Source organism: Haliotis rufescens, unplaced genomic scaffold, assembly GCF_023055435.1.
Source record: "Haliotis rufescens isolate VD_foot unplaced genomic scaffold, xgHalRufe1.0.p SCAF_38, whole genome shotgun sequence".
Classification (NCBI taxonomy): Eukaryota; Metazoa; Mollusca; class Gastropoda; order Lepetellida; family Haliotidae; genus Haliotis; species Haliotis rufescens.
In genome coordinates, this window is record NW_025964090.1 from 4,065,462 (window position 1) to 4,090,476 (window position 25,015).

The 25,015-nt window shown below is 39.0% G+C and overlaps 2 protein-coding genes across 2 annotated transcripts in view; both read left to right on the forward strand.

The window, feature by feature from the left end:
• LOC124113796 (fucolectin-1-like) overlaps nt 1–1,426 on the forward strand; it is a 42,067-nt gene extending 40,641 nt beyond the window's left edge. The window contains exon 4 of the mRNA XM_046474317.2: nt 531–1,426. Coding sequence (XP_046330273.2) covers nt 531–757 — 227 coding nt within the window. The 3' untranslated portion in view covers nt 758–1,426. The remainder of the gene's footprint in view (nt 1–530) is intronic.
• Nucleotides 1,427–12,330: 10,904 nt separating this feature from the next.
• LOC125372184 (fucolectin-like) lies at nt 12,331–24,806 on the forward strand. Its single transcript, XM_048381360.1, has 4 exons — nt 12,331–12,433; nt 16,149–16,364; nt 18,574–18,793; nt 24,773–24,806. The coding sequence occupies exons 1-4, from the start codon at nt 12,382–12,384 to the stop codon at nt 24,804–24,806; spliced, it is 522 nt and encodes a 173-aa protein (XP_048237317.1). The 5' UTR covers nt 12,331–12,381.
• The last annotated feature ends 209 nt before the right edge of the window (nt 24,807–25,015 follow it).

Genomic DNA, 25,015 nt, shown 5'->3' on the forward strand with positions numbered 1-25,015 from the left:
TTTACGATATTTTAAACGTGTATTTCGATGCATGCAATGCAATATGAACGTAAGTGCGGATGCACGAAGGCGGTTATAGTCATAGTTATAGTGCGATGGATGTAGGGGAATGGTAGGAGGGTATATGTCTGTAAGCACGAATACCGATACATGAGGGCGGATATAGTTATTTCGATGGATGTTGGGTTGGTTGGTTGGTTTGTTGTTTAACGCCACACTCAGCAATATTCCAGCTATATGACGGCGGTCTGTAAATAATCGAGTCTGGACCAGACAATCCAGTGATTTATATCATGAGCATCGATCCACGCAATTGGGGTCGATGACATGTATTAATCAAGTCAGTGAGCCTGACCACCCGATCCCGTTCGTCGCCTTTTACGACAAGCATATACGTACTCTCCAGACCAAAATGTATTTAGCCTCTTGTATTCACCCATTGATCAAAAACTATCATACAAAAACACAATAAAATATATCAAAATGTATATGTGATTAATTTTAGTTATGGAAAAGACCTTTGCTCATAGGTTTCAGCACCGAACTTCAGCGCGTGGTGGGAACCAGGTATGTCGGGGATGTAATCCAAGTTGATGCCGCATCTGCAGCTGATTGCAGCGCCCACTGCATCTACAACAGAACCTGCATCGGCTTCAACTATAACTACAACACTCATGGTTGCGAGCTGAGAGTTGGATCCGCCGAAGCATCAAGTGCTAATGGGTGGTTCTACTTTTTCCAGCGCCCATGTCTGTGAGAAAAGGACTGGAAGATAAACACTAGTTTCCGAAGTGACATGCATCCATCGTTAAACAATGCTGCCATACTTCTGGCAAACTTGCGGATTGTTTTCTGTCGCGTTTTCTATATTCCAGACGCTATCTCACCATCAGGGCGACAGCAACAAAGCTCTTGTTCGTGATAAAAGTTCATTAGTACTGATTCTTTGGATAACTGTTTGGATAACTGATATTCTGTTGTTGTTTTTTATTTTGCACTTTATTATATTATATATTTGGCAATTGTGTTGTCGTCTAAACGTATTTCGTGTTTCAGACAGTTTAAAGATGAGGTTGAAGCTGCTCGAATAGTGTTCGACCGATAGAGAAAAATGACTATTGGAAAGTTGGAGTCATCCCTCTTGTCATACAGCCATATGGATTGCTTTATTGTCACTGTGAACTGTGCTCGCTGAAATACCATTAAAACACACCGGATAGTTTGTTGTCACTCTTGAATCTTTATGCATAGATCTAAATATGATATAGACGAGGCGATTTCAATACTCATTTTGTATTTCGAGTTCTTGTGGATAAATCAGTTTATCATATAATGGGTAGGTTTCTGGGCTGGATAAAGCCAACCGATAAAAAACGATATCCGTTGGTGTCATATGCGGATAGAGATGCAAATATCAAAGGTCAAGTAGGACTACTTTCACTGTTTATAAACAAACATGGTGTCGCACTTGTCATTCGGCGACCGAGTCAGAATTAACCATCGTGAATCTGGATAAACTACAGGGATAATTGCTATAATTATATTTTAAAAAACCGGTCTTATATACTGAAAATCAGTGTCGAACTGCGACGTAACTAAGGCATTTTATAAGTTTTGGCAACTTTGGAGATATAAATTTCGAAACAATTTTGCGAGGGCACTAGGCCTAGCCAAGCGGGATCAGTAGCCATATCTGTGCTTGTAGACCTCTGCGGCTTGAAACCTTTTCAACAAATAAATATAGTTGGATTTAGACGAAATATGTATGAATTGTTACCTTGTTTCGTTTTGGCGCTGTGTTTACATCTGACTGAACGTCTTAAAATTATGACAGGACAGACCGACTGTCAACAACGTCTGACCGTGGCCGTGACGTCGCATAGACTACGGTTAGAGTAGCTTCCCTTTGACAAAGGGCAGTTACCCTAGCGGACAGACCGATGGATTGCCGCGAAAGGCAAGTAAAAACAATTTTTTTGCGTATACGTTGCTTCGCCACTGTATAAGAAACATATTTCAGTTGGAACTATAGTGGTTTCTGTCACTGTCCGACTGACACATCACTTACCCTGTGACGTAATGAATATTAATGCGCGCATTCCAGGAAATCTCGCAATGTTTAGGTAATGTTTGTGAGTGAGGGGAAGCGATTTTGAAGCACAGAATTGAAGAATGACATTATATGATAAAGAGGTTATCACGCTTGTGTGTTTGGGGATGGTAAATATCCTGTATTAGGAATAAACACTATGTATTTAGCTCGCCAAGGCTCGCTAAATACAATTGTTTTTACTTACCTTTCGCGGCAATCCATCGGTCTGTCCGCTAGAGTAACTGCCCTTTGTCAAAGGGAAGCTACTCTAACCGTAGTCTATGCGACGTCACGGCCACGGTCAGACGTTGTTGACAGTCGGTCTGTCCTGTCATAATTTTAAGACGTTCAGTCAGATGTAAACACAGCGCCAAAACGAAACAAGGTAACAATTTATACATATTTGGTCTTAATCCAACTAATGCAGGATAATACCATCCCCAAACAAAACCGCGTGATAACCTCTATGTAATGGAATCGGAATCTCTTTGAAGTACGGCAACTGAAATTCTTGCACGAAATAGGACATTTTTTCTGTCACTGCGTTAAACCATACACATTATTTCTATGAAAGGACGAGCCGAACTCTTTTTTTACAACATATATTTTCACAGCACATCAAACTGTCCAGCATATTTTACGAACATTTTGTTTTTGGTATATCTATGTCAAAAATATTATTCAGTGTAATCTGGAACAAATTATGTCTTTTAAATCCCATTTATTCCTAATATCACACTTCACATTATTTATTCAGTCAGTAATGTTTCAAGCACCTCCCTCAATTGTCAACAGCGAATATTTTGTCGTCCCCCTTTCTTGTTGCGCCGGTAAATAATGTCCTTGTGGTCATCTTGATCAATGCGAAACATAAAAATAAAATAAAAATATTCTAGTCATAACCTAATATTGAATATGTTTTATCCACAATGTTAAACATGCGTGAACGTTTGCTTGAATGAGTGAGTACATGAGTAGTATTCCTTCCGTATAGCGACGAGTTAAAGTTTGCATATTTCATGCATATTTTTTCATTACCTCAAGCTTCATGAATATTTTTGTTTAACTGTCAGTAACACTGAGTAATATCCCAGCTATATGACAGCGGCCTCTTAATAATCGAGTATGTACCACACAAACCAGTGAGAGCTATTCCACGTAACATGACAAGGATGACAAGAACTCAACCCATTTCACAGAACTTGACCGTGTTTCCGCTTTTGGTCTTTACATCCTGTTATTTACTTTACATATGCAAAATGACCCGTGAAGACCCGGGGTAGAATAGGTCTTCAGCAACCAATGCTTGCCCTAAAAGGCGACTTTGCTTGTCGAAACAGGCGACTAACGGGATCGGGTGGTCAGGCTCGCTGACTTGGTTGATGCATGTCATCGGTTCCAATTGCGTGGATCGATGCTATGAGGTCCATCACTGGATTGTCTCATGAGGTCCATAACTGGATTGTCTGGTCCAGACTCGATTATTTACAGACCGCCGTCATACAGCTGGAATATTGCCGACTGCGACGTAAAGCAACAAACAAACAAACAAACATGCAAAATATTACATATGTTAGTATTTTCATCATGTTACCGCAAATACACACCTGAGTAGATTTGTATATGCTGTAAATTTGCAACTACATGGACTAGGTGACAAACTATATGAAAATGTTAATGATGTAAATGATTCATTGGATTTATCAAATAGGACAAGATTATTTTTGTTGGCCTTGATAGGTCTGAGGCTGTAAATAGGCCTATTCTAAAGAATTTTGTATTTATCATTGTCCTTGACGCCCTTTACATATGCTGGGTTGTACCATAGATAGACCTCTGTTTCAAAACCACAAGCATGGCGAAGACAGTAATAAAAGGATTCACCATGTCGCTTAAGATACTGTGTTTGTTTTCAAAACTGGACACCCACTGACATGTATTGGTCAGTCTAATTAAACTTATTGCATGTTCTACCTTTCATATTTACAATGTGTGTTTAACAATCACTCATTGGCGGTTTCAAGTGGTCCTGGGCAGCAATTAGAAAGCGTTCTGTTTCACTTTACAGGCCAGCTGACTTCATCCAAGAGAAGGACACTGAAATCTGATCTAAAAGTAGATTATGAGAAACGGCTTTCTCCAAAAGTAACAAGAGTTATCAGTAGATGACATATCCCCCGATCTGGTGCAATTCGAAAATGGATTTTGGCTACTTATACCCCACTTTTGAATCACTGCCATTAGATACCTCTGTTCAACATGTCTTTGACAGAGTTAAAAATATATCTGACAAAGGCAAATAAAGCAGCAAGACGCGGCTAAAAGACACAAAACAAATTATTATCATAATTGGTTATCTGAAGGATTAAAGAATAGTAATTGAATTCCAATTTTCTCTTCTCTGTCATAGATATCGTATCTATCAAAGGAATAATAAAAAAAACACACACAACAAAATGACCGGCATGCCAGAAAATAATGTTGTTCAGTCTTTTTTTAAAAATCCCAAATCATCAACAGGCACCCTTCACCACAAGACTGATATGCAGGGCAAATTTCAACAAGTACGAGTTCTGCTTCGGAAACGAGCTTTACCCTCATTTTCAGCCAAACTTTTCGTCATGAAAACATAAAAAATATAACCAATAGATATCCCGGATCTACAAAAGACACCAGTTCACCAATGCACTGATCTGTGTAGCAAGTTACAACAAGAAATATTCAACGTTTTTTTCTGTTATGCTCCGGAAAGGGAAACGGACGGAAGACAGCCGAACGGACGGAATGCTGATCGCTCTTAATATAAAAAACAACAAAAAACCTTCACCATTCCTTCAATGTGTTTATGGACTCGGTGACGGTCCGGTCGTCATTAATGGCGGGTGGGGCGGTGACGTCGCTCCTCCATTAGGTTGGTAGTGTAGTGGCTGATGCCAAGGAAGTTGGCGGAGTCTGATGTTTACAAAGAACCAATTACGCAACTGTAGTAAACGCATCCCATCAATTATTGAAGCACAAATGCAGATGCGTAACAACATGGAAAAAATAGTTTAACATAAAACTAATTGTAAGAATCAGAATTTCTTTTACACTGAACATAAATGCAAAGATTCCTTACATATCTGTGAATACAAATGTACATGATGGTTAATGTCAGCACGGTGGCCCGAATCTGGACCAGACAACGTCCAGAGATATAAAATTCATGACAAAAGGCTGTATCAATATAGTTGTACTCAACAGTGAAAGCTTTGGTACGAATGGAATTTTGAATATATATATATATGATATAATGGGCAGGTTTCTCGGCAGGATAAAGCCAACGGCTAAAAACGATATCTGTTGGGGTCATATGCAGATAGAGATGCAAATATGAAAGGTCAAGTAGGGACTACTTTCACTGTTTTCAAACAAACATGGTGTCACACTTGTCAACCTGGAGAAACTACTGGGATAATTGCTTTTATTATCAAAAGAACAGTCTAATGTGCTGAAAATCAGTGTTAATCTGTGACGTAGCTAAGGCATTTTACAAGTTTGAGCAACTTTCGAGACATAAGTTGCGAAACAATTTTGCGAGGGCACTAGTCCTAGCCAAGCGGGATCAGTAGCCATATCTGTGCTCGGCTTAGAACACAGCATTGAACCTTTTCAATAAATAAAAAAAGTTGGATTTGGCCGAAATATGTTTGAATTGTTACATTGTTTCGTTTTGTCGCTGTGTGTACATGTAAGTGCACTTCGTAATGTTATGACAGGACAGACTGTCAACAACGTCTGACAGTGGCCGTGACGTCTCATAGACTAGGGTTAGAGTAGCTTCCCTTTGACAAAGGGCAGTTACTCTAGTGGACAGACCGATGGATTGCCGTGAAAGGCAAGTAAAAACAAATTGTGAAGGCAATTGTTGTTTTGCGTATATGTTGTTTCGCCACTGTATAAAAAACATGTTTCAGTTGTAACCATATTGGCTACTGTCACTGTCCAACTGACACATCACTTACCCTGAGACGTAACATATATTAATGCGCACATTCCAGGAAAACTTGCAATGTTTCGGTAATGTTTGTGAGAGAAGGAAAGCGATTTTGAAGCACAAAATTGAAGAATGCCGTTTTATGATAAAGAGGTCATCACGCTCGCTAAATACAATGTTTATTCCTAATACAGGATATTTACCATCCCCAAACGCACTCGCGTGATAATCTCTATATATATAAGACAAATATAAAATCCATGTTAAAACCTATACCCCGCCAAACTGCCTATGATACATATAGACACAATTTTGAAAATTATATATGTTCTAACTGTACCAAGTAGGAGATTGAAGACGAGTTTCATGTTCTTTTTATATGTGAAAAATATAAAACGTTGATATTAAAGTTTCTACCTAATTAAGATATTACACACAAAGACAATCAATTGACAAGATTATGTCCGATGCAATTCCCAAGTTTGGCTTGCACCATAAGTTCCCGTGTTTTTTCAAGTGAACAATTGACTTGTGTTTGCATGTGTTTGTTATGGGTTCCACAGCTGGGTCAGGTTACGTTCACCTTTTTGCGAACCCCTGGTATCATCACTATTTGATAGCGATTCATAAACGCATGCACATGTTAGAGTTGGAATCGTACAATGGACTCTTCTTGGCAGGGTTTTATTATGATTGTTGAAAAAAGTTCGCCTATATTATTTTGGAAGAATACGTTATAGATTTTGTGTTACAGTTAAAATTTAACTTATGAATATTACCCATAAGCGTAGAAAGTGCGTAATTTGTCGGAGATCGTTGGTTGGAATCTTTGATCTGGTCTATGGTTTTCAGGTGGATAATAGTATTATTAAGGTAAGAGTATATATGTTGTTTTAGTGATTTATCCCCTGGTCCCTTCATCCATGAAAAGTTTGTTCTATTTGAATGAACTGCCCCATCAACAGGTGATAGGTGATAACATCTTTATTGGGTAGGCAGGTGAACTTTTATTCACATGCATTTCTCCTCCTTCTCCCCCTTAACACAACAAAATACACAACTACAACATATGAGGATACTGTACGGTGCACTGACTGACCGCAGTTTATTCTTCAACAAGTATTCACATTATCATGAACATCGTCCGCATCAGGAACATCACCAGCATCATGACCATCAACCAACCGTAATTTACATGAATATAGATTCGATGCTTCATATTTTCAACGTGTACATATACACAGGCATCGACGCCTTATTACGTATTCTAATGGCTCGTCAGCGCATACTCATCAGAGTATATCCCAAATCCATACTCTCACAACTGGAGTGTTCGAGATTTCAACTATGGATACCGATCCAGCTCACGACGTATTATCATGGCTCGCCAGCACAACTTGCAAGCAACGCATAACATCCTGATCATCATATGGACAGCCGCAGGTACTACACACATAAATAATAAAAAATATAGATTCAACCGACGTGTACTCCAATCGGCATCATAGATAACCGAACATGTTTAATATAGCCAGCCCGACTGCACCGCACCTGAGAATGAAGTTTCAACTTCCCGCCTTTACTTATATACTCATTACGAAACCAGGTTACCTCCCTTTGTTGTGCTTTCCGACGTTAGGAGAAAATAATTTCGTTCTAATTCGTCCCTCAAACGAAAGAAATTATATTTCTCCTCCTTCTCCCCCTTAACACAACAAAATACACAACTACAACATATTGGGATACTGTACAGTGCACTGACTGAGGAAACAAAGAACGGGCAATTCAAAGCCCCAAAGAAAGAGACACTTTTAATCTATTTTCGATGCTGTCCTTAACATAGCCATCTTTAGCACTCTCGCTCCTCCAGCGACCATGTCGTTTAAACATTTTATCAGGGATGCCTCTATTGGCTGCCACTGTTGCTCCACCTGACCTCAAACTATGCAAACCGTAGCATTTTATGTCACGTACATAAGGCTTAAAGGCTTCAATAAATAATTCCCTCAACCGAGTATAAGACATCGGTTTGTTTTCGGCTCTAAATATATAGCCATCACTGGTCTTGAACAGATTTCTGAAAAGATAACTTTCTGAATTAGTTTCTTCCTTTAATCCAGATTTTTCAAAGAAACATTCCATACACTTCACAGGACACATCTTTGTCCCTGTTCTACCAATAACCAACCAAGCTCCATCTCTGTATACATCGGTCTTGGACCTTTCTATAAACACAGTCATATGAGAATCAAAAAACAACAAATCGCCATGCTTAATATTAAGCAACTCAGCAGACCGCATAAAACCTGCGAATGCAAGCAAACACATACACACAGTTCTCAAATTATATACATTTTGGTTTTGCATTTTGCAATCAAACATCCTTTCAAGTACTTCAACCGTAATAGGCTCTTTCTTTTTAACGGGTTAAACTAACTTCCGTTTGGCTGCCTCCAACAAATTTATCACCAACGTGTTGTCCGTGGGAGTGGGCAAACCAACAATAACATGAAAGTGTCGAATACTATAAAACGCTGACTGCACGGGCGAAAAAGAACCCGACCGCTGTATCACTGATAGCAAATAAAGCGCACAATGAAAGGGAGATAACGGTAACCCTACAGGCATACCGTTAGAAACAGCCCACTTTCTCCAAGCACGGAAACCATACTTGTACTTTCTGCACGTGGAAGTCGCTCTGGCATAATTTAAGCAGTCCCGGTATTGCTTTTGCTAATTCCTTCACACTCGGCGGTAGCTCAGCTATCTCGTCACCAAACACGTGATCAAAAACACCTGTAACAGGAAATTCAAAACTGAACCCGAATCGCCATCATGTTAAAATTTAAATCATAAACACCAAACAGACCATTGCTTTGTCTGCTTGGGACATATGCATCTTTGTAAGTAGGCAGATAAACCACTTCCTTCACCTGTGAAACAAACTCTCCCCTAGGACATAACAATGGCCAAAAAGTAGCTGAATACTAAACACGAACTATCAACGTAGCCCTGCCTTGACACATTCTCCAATGCCGTAATGACCTAGATACCAAATAAACAGGTGGCACTATCCAATTGTTGCCTTCAGACCAACTCATGGTAAATGCATCCACTCCACATGATCCAGGATTCCAATATCTGGAATAAAACCTAGCAACCTTGTTGTTATAATACGAGGCAAATACATCTATATCATATGGACCCCACATACTCTGTATGTGCTGATATACAAAATCACTGATTCCCCAATCGTCCGTGTCCACAAGCTTGCTAAAATAATCTGATCTCTCATTTTCTGACCGGGGTATCCACTGCATTTCCAACTGAATCTGACCTTGGAGACAAAGATTAAAAATGTCCATAGCAATGCTTTGCAGCCCAGATTTCATAGATCCTTTAGCTACAATCGATTCAACATTTTTATTATAAGAAAACCATTTGATTCTGTGTGACTTCAGCAAAGGGAGAAAACTCTGCAGAACCATATACACTGCCTTTAATTCCCTGTGTGTAGAACTCAACGCAGCTTCTTCCACCGACCACTGCCCATGAGACTGTTCCTCACCAAACTGTACACAATACTCTCCGTAGCCGACACTACTGGCGTCACTGTATACCACTCTCGTTACTATGGACTGATCACACCATATTCTCTCTGTATATTTATTTATCTCATGTAACCAAAACTCGAGTTGATGTTTGCTGTACTGTGTCAAAACAACAAACTCATTCCATGATGTTATACTCACCGTCTGCATAGACAAAGCCCTAGTCATGAGCTGAGCGACAGATCCTACAACCAAACTCATGCTTATCACCTGCCCCACGACTGAAGCCACTTTTCTAACCAGGACAATCCCGCTACCTTTCAATAACGGGATGATACTCTGATGTAACTTATCAACCTTCCGAAGAGGGATTGATAGTTTCATACACTTCGTGTCAATTATTAAGCCTAGCCATTCCATAACCTGACATGGAGCCCACAAAGATTTTTCACTTTTTGGTACAAAACCGGACTTTATGAGATCTTGCTTGACAGCATTTCCAATAGTCGTAGTATTAGCCATAGAGTCACTGGACAAAATACCATCATCAAGAAAAGTAACAATTCTATAGCCTTTGTAACGCCAATACTTTACCAACTGACGGGTGACCGATGTAAGCCCGAATGGCAAAACAAGAAACTTGTAATATGTCATTTTTTTACCAGTCCCCCATGAGAAACCTAAGTATTGGGTATGAAGAAGAAATATGTCAATATGGTGATAAGCCGAGTGAATATCAAACTTTACAAGCCAGTCATTTTTGTTTATGTACATCATGGCTGTCCTCCAATCTTCATATTTCACCGATTGTTTCCATACATGCTTGTTGACCCATGACAAGTCTAAGATCAGTCTCTTCTTACCTGAAGATTGGATTGACACTGACAAAGGATTAACAAATGTAGGCTTTATATCACGCTGCACAACTAAACCTTTTTTGAGTAATTGAGACACAGCCTCTGATACAAACTCTTCGTGCAATCTAGCAGACTTGTTGTTGCCTAAAACCGTATTGGGTGGTGTTGAATAAAACGGAATTTTGTATCCATTTTCTATGATATCAGTGACGTAGTCTGAACTTCCGATTCGACGCCAAAAAGCAATGTTTTGTTTTAGCCTATCCTTCACAATGATTTCTGCATGGCCCTGTTCATATTCAAAATAAGCATCAGTCAGTAACACATGATTATCACTATGACCTACGTCATACTTAACTTGTGAGTCAGTTTCTTTATTAATGGGCAGATCCTCCATCTCGTCCTGTAGTCTGAGCGGGTTGTTGTTCTCCGGACATCGGACACTGACGTCTGAAATGGCCAAATCCCCCACATGAGAAGCACGCTCCACTTGATGTGTTCCTCCGAAAGGGCTGATTGAACATGGAGAAACTGTTGACTGCCGCTGGCTCTGCAGAAGAGACAGTAGCACTAGGAGCACGACCACCACGTGGTCTATAGTACGGACTGCGTGCAGAACGCCCCATCTTGGACTTGATTTTCTTGACAGCTTTATTTTCTGCTCTTGTAATTTTCTTGTCGTCTTCGGAGTCGGACGCCACATCTCGTGCAACATATTTTTTTACAGTCTCCCATCCACCTTCCGACGTATCGGCAATCTTAATAAGTTTGTTTCTCTGCTCGATCCGAGTTTTTTCCGTCTCAACAAGCTCCGCCGCGTAGTCGTATTTCTTAAATTCTAAGGCAAACTTTAACTGATTTAAATTGTCCAAAGTTTCAGTATTGAATGAGTGTTGTATTCTACAACCTTCTCGTTTCCACACAAATTCCTTATCAGCTTTCAACTTGGATATCTCTTTGGTCGTTTTCTCAAATTCTTCACGAAAACCAAGTAAACGATCTTCAACTGATGGCGCTATTTCGGCTTTTGATCTTTCCAATTGGCGAAGAATCTCGTCTAACTTCTCCGATATGAGCTTGTCAGCGTCCATGTTTAATATAGCCAGCCCGACTGCACCGCACCTGAGAATGAAGTTTCAACTTCCCGCCTTTACTTATATACCCATTACGAAACCAGGTTACCTCCCTTTGTTGTGCTTTCCGACGTTAGGAGAAAATAATTTCGTTCTAATTCGTCCCTCAAACGAAAGAAATTATATAGAATATGTCATATGTGGTGGTGCACTTTCCCTTGAAACCTTGACGATAATATGCTCGACAGCTGAACCCAGTGTTAACAATTGATCTACTGACTGATTAAAATAGGGAAACTAGTGCCTTCAGATTGACAAGATTAGTTTTAGCAAGATTTGGGCAACCACACGTACACTATACTCTGTATGAATGTTGCATTTTTTGAAGATGTTGGCGTTTTCTATTAATGACCATGTGGGACACTATTTGTATTATTTGTTCTAGATACATCTGCAAATATTCTATTAATTTGAAATTGCAGTCAGATTTGCATGGGGAAAAACAAATTTCAAAAGGTTCGGCTAAAATGTGCCAAAAAGTCTGAAGTCGCACAAGTGATCAAGTGTAAGTTTACATAGTCCCATCCATGTGTGCAGTCTGGAACTAACATCAATTGTCAAAAATGTATAACAGCCTTATTCATGCAAGCTTTTAACAAATTCAGGAAATCCATACTTGTTGTCATGCCCAGTAAGGATGTTGACAACGAAGACTATTGATTTGCTCCTCTGGATGAAATGCCAAGACTTACATTTACCATATTCTTGAGGTTAGCTGAAGCGTTCATACACTTCATGAAAATCATTAGAGTTTTCTTGTCGCGGACAAAAGATGTTCCCACTGAATACGGTCCTACTCCTCGCCCATTCAACATTTGTATGTGGTGAGTACCTGTGTGTGGAGCCAAGCATATATTGGCAACCAAATATAAAATTTAATCAAATTCTTTGTGAAATTATTTATTGAAAAATACAAAAAAAATTCCATCATTTTAATAATATAATATTTTTAAGGGGCATGTCGTTTTTTTTTATTTCTTTATATTACTTGGACAAGACCCCTCTATGTTATGTGTCAACTCGTGTTTGGTTGAGAAATGTTCATTTGTGTTATGTGATATAATAGCCACATTCTACTGGAACGGATCGCGTTTGTTCTGTATGACTGTTGCTGTAATGTTATTTTACTATATCGTTCTGCGACATGTCCCCTTAACGTCAGAGGTCCATGTCCAGTTGGGAGTACATTAGTGTTGTATTGTATTATGAGATGTTACTGGGACAAATCGTCCTCTGTGTTATTAGTGCTTGTGTGGGTAAAGACCATAAGTGCTGTGTTTTATTATATATGTTAGTGTGAAGGACTGCGATTTCTAAAGTTTAGAAAAGTGATATTTTCTCAAATGACAGAAAAAAGGATATGTTCAGTGCAGTGAAAATACCACTTTGCGGGAACAACCAGTAACGAAGTTACCCGCCCGTGCGACTGTCTATGCGGCAGTACCCGAACACAGAACGCTTACATGTCTGTGTTGACAGTGAAAATAATTTACATCAGGTAAAAGAATAACTTCATAACAGTTCTTCTTGTACGTTATTTGTTTGAAAACTCTTCTCTTTCAAACAGCTATGCTTCAAATGAGTTGCTATTAAGCGACCACACCTCCTGGTTTCGTTTTGCGGAAGTCTGTTGTTAAATTTTTATATTTAAATGCGCTTGTAAGTTAGATTAAATACACCAAACAGAAAATGAGTTTTTATTAGTTCAGAAGATGTGAACAAGAATGTCAGCAAAACGTAAACTAAAAAAAATAATTCTACTATTGTATTATTTATATTCAAATATTCAATCAAATTAGCACTATATCTTGTTTGCATGCAGGAAGCCTTGTGTGAATAGGTCAGTGTATGTAAAAAGGTAAACATATATGGTAGGGAGAATTCAGATTTTGTTATTTAATTGTTTAAAAAACCCATTATCAACCAGAAATAAAGTATGCGCCACTCGTGAAAATATCTCCTTTTCCACGTCACCCGATGAGAGATACATCATATTTCACTGGACACATGAAATATCCTCCATATATTACATTTCACTGGGACGGGTCAAGCTGCCCATTGTTGTTAAGTGGCAGCATTATATTGTACTTGGTCAAGACCCCTCTTTATTACCCATATGGGCTAAAATATACAGTGTAATTTCTTTTTGATATTTGCACAGTGTGTAATTAGTGATTCTCGAGACTGATTGGTCAGTTTAACAAAAGATCGATTTCCATTGGATAACGTGACTATTTTCTCTCATTGCATTCATTTACAAATCAACGTCATTCATTCACATGTTTCACGTGCTACAACCTCACTGATTCAAGATTTATTAGACAAGAAACATAGTTGCATATCAATAGAACATGTCCCATTTTAATTCTGTCCAGAAACTCTCCATGCTGTGGCCAGTCTCTGTCAAAGATATTTACAAAATTAAACATGTTGTTCTCATGGGTACATAAAAAGGGGGAAAATGTAAAAGAAACTTTCGAAAATTCAAAATTTAAACTATGAATCAGAATAATTTCCTTTGCTCAAAAGTCATGTTTATCTCTTGCAAATACATTAAGGTGTGTCCATAAGCATAATGACACGTAATTAAACGAATTTTAACTTAATTCAACTAATTTGTGGCGTTATCAAAATATTTCGCCCATGGGCAAGAATATTTTCCTTTGCTCAAAACTTATATTTCAATTTTGCAAATACATAAAGGTGTGCCTACAAGCATCATGACATATGATTCAATTCATTTTAACTTAATTTAACTAATTTGTGGCGGTATTCAAATATTTCGCCCATGTTTTGGTTAGTTTCTTTAAAGCACTAACTAACTTTGTGCAAAGTATATTGTATCATTTGAAAAATACTTTCTATTATAACATTACATTACTATTTAAAATGGGCCTTTGGATGGATGTTACCTTTATAGAAGTTTTACAAATTTGGCCTTTTGTACATGTATATATTGTAACGATCTTTAATCAAACCGGCCTCACATCTCAAAAATATTTATAGTTTATCATACGAATTTATGCGAGTGTTCTCCAATCCATGGACGTTATCATCCACAACATTAAATTTTAGTTGTTACATTTCTATTCGTTACATTGTTTCATGACTACAGGTGAGTCAGCAATACCGGCTCTCGTCCAATTACAATCTGCCACGCGTGAACAGTTATGCAGGTGTTGCTGTGGGCAAATACCTAGCCTGTATATATATTTTTGTAGATATACGTATTACATATTTTCGTTAATTGTTGAAATATTAAGCGCAAAGACACAAAGGTTTATGAAACATGAATTGGTGCCTTGATATATTCAACAAGAACGAATCTTGTATTTTCTCCGCGATCCTAATGTGTCATTCTATAAAAGTATGTTTGGAGGCGATATCAAAGGCGCCACCCAACTGACACAATGTCGTCCGTTTCCCGTGAACTACCACCCCACACTGTCAGTAAGAGTTATGTAATCGGTACACAAATAACTTTGTTGCGGTGTCAGTGTGGACGGAGTTTGAATTAGTATAGTAAGTATAGTAACAATCAACAAGGCAAACGCCGTTTAAATAACCGAGTGACACACGCAACAACGGCTGTCAATCTGTCTCGATACCATCATCCTCCCCCATAATGCCAACATCAACGACTTGCACTGGCCGTCGAGATCTCCAGATCTCAACCAAATCGAACACCTCTGGGATGAACTCGATCGACGTGTACTTCAACGCCAGAACACGCCGCAGACACTTCTACAACTGGCCAACGCCTTACAAGCAGAATGGCACAGAATTCCGCAGGAAAGAATTCGTACACTTATCCAGTCAGTGCCGAGGAGGTGCAGAGCCGTGATTGCTGCCCGGGGCAGTCACACGAGATACTGCGTTCAGCGCAAACTTTTGGCCTTATGTGACATGACAATGTACATTTTTCAATGCCATTGTACAACGACAACCCATTTTTGCCGTAAAAGGCAACTATGCTTGTCGTAAAGGCGACTAACAGGATCGGGTGGTCAGGCTCGCTGACTTGGTTGATGCATGTCATCGGTCCCAATTGCGTGGATCGATGCTCATGTCAATCCCTGGATTGTCTGGTCCGGACTCGATTATTTACAGACCGCCGTCATATAGCTGGAATATTGCTGAGTGCGGCGAAAAACAACAAACCAACCAAGCAACAGATTTATATACATATTTAAAGCAGGCATGAAACCACAAAGATATGTCACAATTCAGAACAAAAAACGAACCAGAGATCGCCAGCAACCAAAGTGAGACCGCAATACTAGCGACTTTCAGCATGAAGGCACTCATGAGAGTTAACTAATATTCCCATGTCCAGCTTGTTGTGTCCATTGACAGTTAAGTCACAGTTCTATGTCTAGCAGACAGGCCGTTTTCTTTAAATTTGCATACAATGAATGTTGTTTGACGCCTCAATCGGCAAGACATGTAACAGAAACACTGCTTGAAGACATGCCATTTGTTTCCATCACTACAAATTGTTTTTCTGACATAAACTGTTTCTTTTCTTGCATCTCTCAGGTATCCTCAATAATCTGGCCTTAGGCAAACCAACTAAATCTTCAACCTTCACCGATTACAAAGACAAAGCAGTTGATGGCAACAGAGAAGCAGCCTTTTCAGGGAACTCGTGCTGGGAGAGCCAAGACGGGGACATGCAGCCATACTGGCTGGTTGACCTTCAAAGTGACTTCTTTCTGGAATACGTTACCATAACCAACAGAGGGGATTGTTTTGGTAAGGATACTTCAACTAAGTCAGACCGAATTTGTGACAGACATGCTAGAGATATCAGCCACTGCCAATCCTGTTACGGGTGTGTGAGTAAGTGTGCGACATTAAAGGGGCACTGATCTATCGCAATTCCCCGGAACTGGTTGTTGCCTTTGTTATTGTTTTTTCCCAGTGAGTACCCGGATGTATAGCAGAAATCTAGACTAGTTCGCGACCTCTGCTGCGCCATTCGTAAGCGCATTAGTCACTTTTATGGATACCGGTAGTAATAAGGGCGTATGGTCACATTGATCAACAAAATGAAATACAGTTTTCGAGATAATAAGGAAATGTAGGTATCTTTGTCGGTAGCCTCGGTAATGGTGACGAAATTTTGATAAGTCACTTGCTTGGTAATTTTGCGATTTTCGTTTACACTATTTTGACTTGCAACATAAAGTAAATATTTCACCTGAGCATTGCTTTTTTATAGTGTGTATATTATTTTACTGTCAAAATGTGTAACATATTTATTAAACGTCTAAATATTCAGTTATTTTACAAAGTGACTGAAAAACATTTCCATCTCTATTATTATGATAACGAATTCCAAACATTTTGATGTTTAATGTCATCACCAAGAGACTGAAAATGATACGTTGAAAAGTACATTTCTATGTTGTTTGGCTTCTAATCCTACATAATAATCTGTTGTGATGTTTGTAGACCCTTTTGATAGTCTTAATCAATCTGGACAGATTTTTTAGTCAAAATGACTGAAACATTTACACATTTTAAAAATTGCCTGAGAGAATCACATTTTACAAATTGACGGTAATATATACACGCATACAAAGGAAAAGGCCTGTGAAAACAACGTCTATCGCGCATTGAAGAATTTCCCAACCAAGACGTAGAGAAACAAGAACGAATTATCGTTTAAATGAAGGAAAACAAAATGCAAATACCATAATTACAACCTACCAAATTTATGTGTATATATTTTAGGCAGCTTCCTTGTTCGAGGAATGTATCCGTGAATATCCACACAAAGGAACAATATCCCAATCGTCTGCAGCTGTACAAAGAAACGTATTCGATGTCTCTGTAACAATCAAATATTTTAAAAGATATATATCGTTTCGGGATATTATAACCCGTGTTCGTTTCTCAACTGATCACTTGGATTGTTTCAGGTGTTTCACATAGGTGTCAAGTCTCAAGGGTCGGCTGAGAAAGCCCACGTGACAACTATTTTCAAAACGTCCACGGTTCCTAAAAAATCTATTGAGTGATAGATAACAATGATCAATCAATCAACGTATTATCAGTAAACCCTTTGAACAAAGTATGTTGTTTTTACATCGGCACTTCACGCCATGATATGAGTGTATTCCCTTTGTTTTAGTAAACCTAGACATGTAAACACTCACTTTTGACATATCCACTGTGCAAGATAACAGTGATTAATCAATCAACGTATTTTCTGTTAATCCTTTGATGACTAGGAACGATCCGTTGATTTACAAAAAAAAGTAAATCAACTGATCATTCATCTCTTGCTGGGCTGCCACGTGCATATTACATAACACACATTTCACCTCACTTCAAACCTGGATTTAGATTGAATAATTACCCCAGACACAATAAATGCCAAATGGCAACCTTTGTCAGGTAATCTAAGTGGTGCTACCACTAGTACTAGTTGTACCTGTAATAAATTCATTAACTGAGCATCAAGTGAATGACGACAAATACACAAGTGTAGGGTTATACGAGAAAACGTGGATGACAACAAGGGAGTAGTAATCGTATTATCGACGCAATCCGAAATCCGAAAATGCTTTCACTTTATGGATACTTTTTTTAGTATTAAACTATCACCATCTGGGGTATTTCCAAATGACGACATCCAGTGAGCTCCGCCGTTCTTTTTATCTGTTTGTTTAGGCTGAAGAAATTAATTAACATGCGCCCTTTGTCGAAATCTTTATAGATCACAGTTAACCAATCAGTGTTTATGCAAAAATGCGTAAAACAAATATTTCCTCCAGCCTCCAAGTTTATTTAACTGTCCTTGCAGACGGTAGCCCAGTCTCTGGTCACGCTCAGTTGCGTTGCGTATCATCCGGGTACTCACGGGGGAAAAAAACAATAACAAAGGCAACAACCAGTTCGGGGAATTGCGTTAGATCAGTGCCCCTTTAACATGTTTGGCTTTTATCCGCTTCAGGTGACCGAATGCATGACCTAAAGATTGAGGTCTTCGCGGATGATCCCGTGCTGAACCCATTGATTCCCTCACAGCTTTGTGCGATGTATGATGGGCCAATGCCTGATGGTGCAACAGAAAATATTTCATGTTCTTGTGCTGCCCAAGGGCGTTATATCAGAATCCGGGGTCTGTACAGACGATACGCAACGGATCTACTAACACTGTGTGAAGTTGAAGTGTATGAGAGAACACCTACAGGGTGTAAGTATTTTATTCTAATCTTATAATAAAAAAACCAGGAAACTATTTCAGTAATGATAAGAAATGTTCAGGAAAAGCAGAATCCATTGTCTTATTCTGACTGTACCGTAAGTATGTGTTTATGAATCAACGTCTGAAACTGCTCAAACATTGCTCAACATGAAGGGGCAGTTGACTTTCTGGAACTGGACGTGAATTATTTGGTCGGGTGTATCAATAGAATGCGTGAACGTTACACAAAACGGACGAGATGATGCTTTCATAATAATGAGATTTTGTTTTCGAGAATACCATATGACATTAATAATTAATTAACTTTTGCTTATCATAGAGTTGGTGTCGTACAAGGGATTCTGCTTTAAGCATATTTTTCTTATCATTACGGAAAGGGTTTAGTTTCATTTAAACTCCGATCACCTAAACCGCTGTCTTTTTCACTGAAAATGCGAAGTGTATTGGTGTATAGTTTGGCTGAAGCTGAACAACATACTCCTTGTGGAGATGTTTAAGGTGACGATAGAGACAAATACAGCATTGGTCGCTACTCTCTTGCTGATGATTTGAGGACTCACTTTCACTTGAATGGAGTATAAACTCTCATAGAGAGAGGGCCACACTGTCCGAAGGTCGAAGTCACGTCACGATTAACGTGACGGGAGGTATTTCCGAAGTTCTTCTTGAACCTATATAAACTACAAGTGTTAGTCATCATTGTTCATTTGGCCCATGATTGAAAGGTGATTGTGAAGATTTGTCAGATAAATGCTAAGGTAAATCCGTGATAGCCTTAGACTGTCACTCTCAGTCTTGATACGGATCGAGTCAATTCTATGATAGTTTGGATGTGCATTTTCTTCGTTTTGTTCACTATGATGGGTCGTAGCGGGGATATCCTTGAACAGGCATAAAATCAAACTCTTGATTTATCCTAATGTATGCTTAAACACTAAGTTTAAGATAAATGGGTCTAAATGATCAGAAACAACGTTTCTGCATTTATTTGTGCTTGGGAATTCCCAGGGTTTTCCCCAAGAATATGGAAGTATGCCGCTAGTGTTTACGGTCATTTCAAGAATAGTGTCGTGAAACATGTACAAACGTCAAAATGAGTTTCGCGGTCATGTGACCGACCTTTCGTCGAATTTAAAAGCTGTATATTGTGTAAACTTCACATTACAAAATGATACACAGTTGCTCAAAAGCTTCTTAAAAGCTAGCGATGCATCTGATGAAATTAAAGTCACGGGTGTAAGGACACATCTTATATTACTTATGTTCTTAAGTCCTTGTACTGACTCCTAGCTGAGGCTCATCGCTAAGACTTTAAGATATTGATTATGGTCGATCGTGGCTACTATGGATCATATGCAGATTGAAATAAATAAATGCGGCAAAGAGGGTTTTACATTTCGTAAACGCATATTTGCCATGTTCTTCCTGAATCTTATAATCACATCAGTGTCAAAAGGTTGGTTGGTTTGGTTTGTTGTTTAACGCCGCACTCAGCAATATTCCAGCTATATGACGGTGGTAAATAATCAAGTCTGCATCAGACAATCCAGTGATTGACAACATGAGCATCGATCAACGCAATTGGGATCGATGACATGCATCGACCAAGTCAGCGAGCCTGGTCGATGCATGTCATCGATCCCAATTGCGTGGATCGATGCTCATGATGTCAAAAGGAACCGAGCACTCAATCATATATCATTAGCCACTGCGCCGTGAAAATCCGGCGTGAAAATCCGGGGTAGAACAGGTCTTCAACAACCTATGTTTGCCGTAAAAGGCGACTATGCTTGTTGTAAAAGGCGACTAACAGGATCGGGTATGATCATGATATTAATCACTGGATTGTCTGGTCCAGACTCGATTATTTACAGACCGCCGTCCTACAGCTTGAATATTGCTGAGTGCGGCGTTGAACAACAAACCCACCAATCATTAGCCAATGTGTGCACCGTGTACAAACGGATACTTGCAAAAATAGACCATTGTTGTTGTATATGTCACTCTTGATTCATAATCCCTTCCTAAAACTGTCTTCATAGGTTTCAGCACCGACCTTCATCGCTTGGTGGGAACCAGGTATGTCGGGGACGTAATCCCAGTTGATGTCGCATCTGCAGCTGAATGCAGCACACACTGCATCTACAACAGAACCTGCATCGGCTTCAACTACAACTACAACACCCATGGCTGTGAGTTGAGAGTTGGGTCCGCCGAAGCATCAAGCGCTATTGGATGGTTCTACTTTTTCAATCGCCCATGTCTGTGAGAAAAGGACTGGAATGATACTAAATACGAGAAACACTGTGTTTAGAAAATGCACAGTAACGTTTGTAATGTGAAGTGCCTCATCGTATTTACATGTAACAATGATGCCATACTTCTGCCAAGCTTGTGTATTATTTTCTGTTTTGAAAATACCAGGCCCCATCGTCTCATCAGGACGAAAGCAACAAGGCATTTAATCGTGTGATAATAGTTTATTATTTTTTATTTTGTTGCACTATTTGTGATACTGCATTTTTTCGACCTATCTATTTTGGCAATTGTTATATTCTAAACATATTTCTTATTTTAAACGAAAGGCTGAATCGGCTGGAATAGTGCTCGACATATTGGAGAAGGTGATTGTTGGAAAGTTTAAATCATTCCTCTTGTCATAAAGCCTTGTCAATAATCGTTTTGCCAATGTTAATTTATACGCTGCATTACCATTTAATGACCAAGACCGGATAGTTTGTATTCACCCTGATTCAGTTATGAATTAACTGAACATAGTTGGTTGGTTGGATTGCTGTTTAATGCCGCACTCAGCAAAATTCCAGCTATATGACGGCGGTCTGTAAATAATCGAGTCTGGACCAGACAATCCAGTGATTAATATCATGAGCAACGACCCACGCAATTGGGATCGATGACATGCATCAACCACGTCAGCGAGCCTGACCACCCGATCCCGTTGGTCGCCTTTTACGAGAAGCATTGTCGCCTTTTACGGCAAGCATGGGTTGCTGAAGACCTATTCTTCCGCGTATCTTCACGGATTGTTGTTTGGATCCTCATGTTCACTGAAAATATTTGGAATTGTTTTATTCCAGATAATTAAATAACCCAGTCCCCCGTTTGTCTTTAATCAGTGCACAGCACCTCGCCACATGTGAAACGTACATCTTGGTAGCAAATTTGATTTAAGGTTGTATTATTTTTCAACCGTTTAATGGCATTCAATGCACAGCCACAGCTCTGGTCGCTATCATACATTTTATGTTCAAGGGCTCACACCTATTTGTGCCATGTTCTCTGACCGATATAATCTGTTGTATGAAGGCACGGTCATATAGTTAACACAGAAGGCTGAGGCGTATTTTGGTCATAATCAGCTTCCGGCAGACACAGTCTCAAGCGATATGGTTAAAACATGTAAGTTTTATAGCCCCGTCACAGGTGCTCCAATTATTCAATCAGGGGAAACAAATTTCATAGAATCATTTTTAACAAGCAATATTGATATCCCCGTCACTTTTGTTTAATTTTAATGACATCTCAATTTCAATTGATTCTTATGCATTATTTGACTCTCATCATGATCAGCGGAATGGTTTGAGAAGAATTGATCCGAATGGACAAGCAGTGTTACTTCTATAGAAGTGGATTAATTGTATAACAGTATATCAGTCATCACCGTTGTCATGCAGGGTACCGAGGTACTGTAAGTCCCCATGATCCCCAGCGAGGTGGCCAAGCTTTGGTAACTGGTGGCCTATAGCCCGTGTTTCAAAACTATATATAATATTGTGATGCTCAAATATGTTTCATAAATTGTGTTTAATAAAAATACTTTGCATAGATGACTCAATTGTAAGCTATTAAACTTGGTCCCGTCGCTATATGGCTGGAATAATGCCGATGCGACTCCCTCAATCAATCATCATCGTATACACAAACTTGACATTGTGACAAGTAAACCGCATTCCACAACAGTTACCGACACAGACAGAGGCACAATATCGTATTCTCATTGGTTAATATTTCACAAAGAAACTGGTCAAAAATCATCAGTAAACAGGAAACTCACCTCATCAGGATCATAATTACTTTTCTTTGAAGAAGGGAAGAAATGCAATAAAGAAACATACCAAAGAACGTAAAAGAAGAGACGTTATTCCGTTATTGATTAGTTCTGGTTTTGAATGTTCTCCACTTCAAATAACATACATTCACAATAAATAATTTATGACAAAAGTTTGTCAGAAAATATATTGGTTCTGGTTGATATTCCCGTAGCGAGTTTTTGAGATGAATACTGAAGAAACCTGTCATAAACCTGTTTTGTATATATCTTCGCATTGTGCAGATAATTGAAGGTCTGTTCGACAAAAACCTTTTTATCTTTATAATCATGTGAATGTTATGAGCATTTCTTGCATTAGGGGGGGGGCACGGGTGGCCCAGTCGTCTAAGGCGTCGCGATTCGCTGTGCAGAGTTGCCAGAAACCTATGATTGTGGGTTCCTATCCCGGTTCGCCCCGATTATGTTTCTAGGTTTGTCAGCACCATACCCGTCCTCGTGGGTTTCGCCGAAGTGGTAAACGTCTGAGGCCTGCATCACTTCAGGCTTTCCTCCCACATTAAGCTGACACGCCGTTATGTAACTATACTTCTGTTAAAAGAAGCGTTAAATCCAAATCACTTACTCGCTCATTCTTGCATTATGATCAGACAACACATTTAACCATACATAAAATACACTATTTCAGAACCCAGAATTGACCACATGAGCTATCTTGTGTCGTATTGTCAACAGTTTCTTGCCAAAAATGTAATCCCAACTATTGCACATGAAGCCAATAACCTAGCAGTTCCAGAAACACCTCCCACATTAAAATTAACACAAATTGAAAAGAAATTAATTTGTATTATATCAGTGTTTATCAGTATAACAATTCTCCCAGCCGGTCAAAATGTTGAAAAGAGATCAGTTCTTCATCTGCCATCACCTGTTGATATCTATGTAGTTCATTATGGCACAGATATGGCATTTCCTTGGCTATTCCCAAGTGGGACCAATGATTTCAAACAATATAACAAAAACTCAAAGTTTCGTAAAGATTTGACACAATTGCTACATACAGCCGTTTCATGTGATAAAATGATGCTTGGTAAGCAAATAAACATTCATCTAAAAATGAAACATCAACATGGTCTTCATCCTACATACACCTCACCGATATTTACAGTTGGTGATGTTCGCACCGTATCACAAAATCCTCATATTTTGGAACATTCCTATATATGTTCAGGAAAAAGACAAAAGGAACTGTCGCATACTTCAAAAATGTTTTGTTGATTTATTAGTTATGTCCCTCCAACAATTATTATGACTTTGTCCGCAGATGACAATGGCCTGAGTTTGGTATGACAATAACATGTTGTTTAAGCATAAATTCTTGATACAGTTGAAGATTATTTTAAACGTGTGGAATTTCAAAACCGTGAAATTCTTCACATGCATAACGTTCTTTGGTTTGGTTTGTTGTTTAACGCCGCACTCAGCAATATTCCAGCTATATGACGGCGGTCTGTAAATAAACGAGTCTTGACCCAGACAATCCAGTGATTAATATCATGAGCATCGATCCACGCAATTGGGATCGATGACATGCATCAACCAAGTCAGCGAGTCTGACCACCCGATCCCGTTAGCCGCCTTTTACGACAAGCACAGTCGCTTTTTACGGCAAGCATGGGTTGCTGAAGATCTATTCTTCCACGTATCTTCACGGGTCTGATACTAACTCACATCAACAAGCCTTCATGGAAATCAATATCCCAGTTGTACACTGATGGATAAAAAAATGGTGACCAGGTGTCAGCTGCACCTTTCACACATGATGGTACTTTATCATTACGACTAACTGATGGTAGTTCCATTTTTACGACAGAGGCTAGGCTATACTATTAGCCTTGCAACATATTGACCGTTCTAAGGAGAGCAGTTTCATATTCTTGTCTGATAGTCCTTCTTACAGGCAATCAACAACCATAAATTTGACCATCCCTTTTCAGTTGAAATTCTTCAATGCCATTTGAATTTGTCTGTGTCAAACAATAAAGCCATATGTTGTTCGCTTCCTAGTCATGTTGGCATAAGAGGAAATTCTAAAGCAGATTCTGCAGCTAAAGCTGC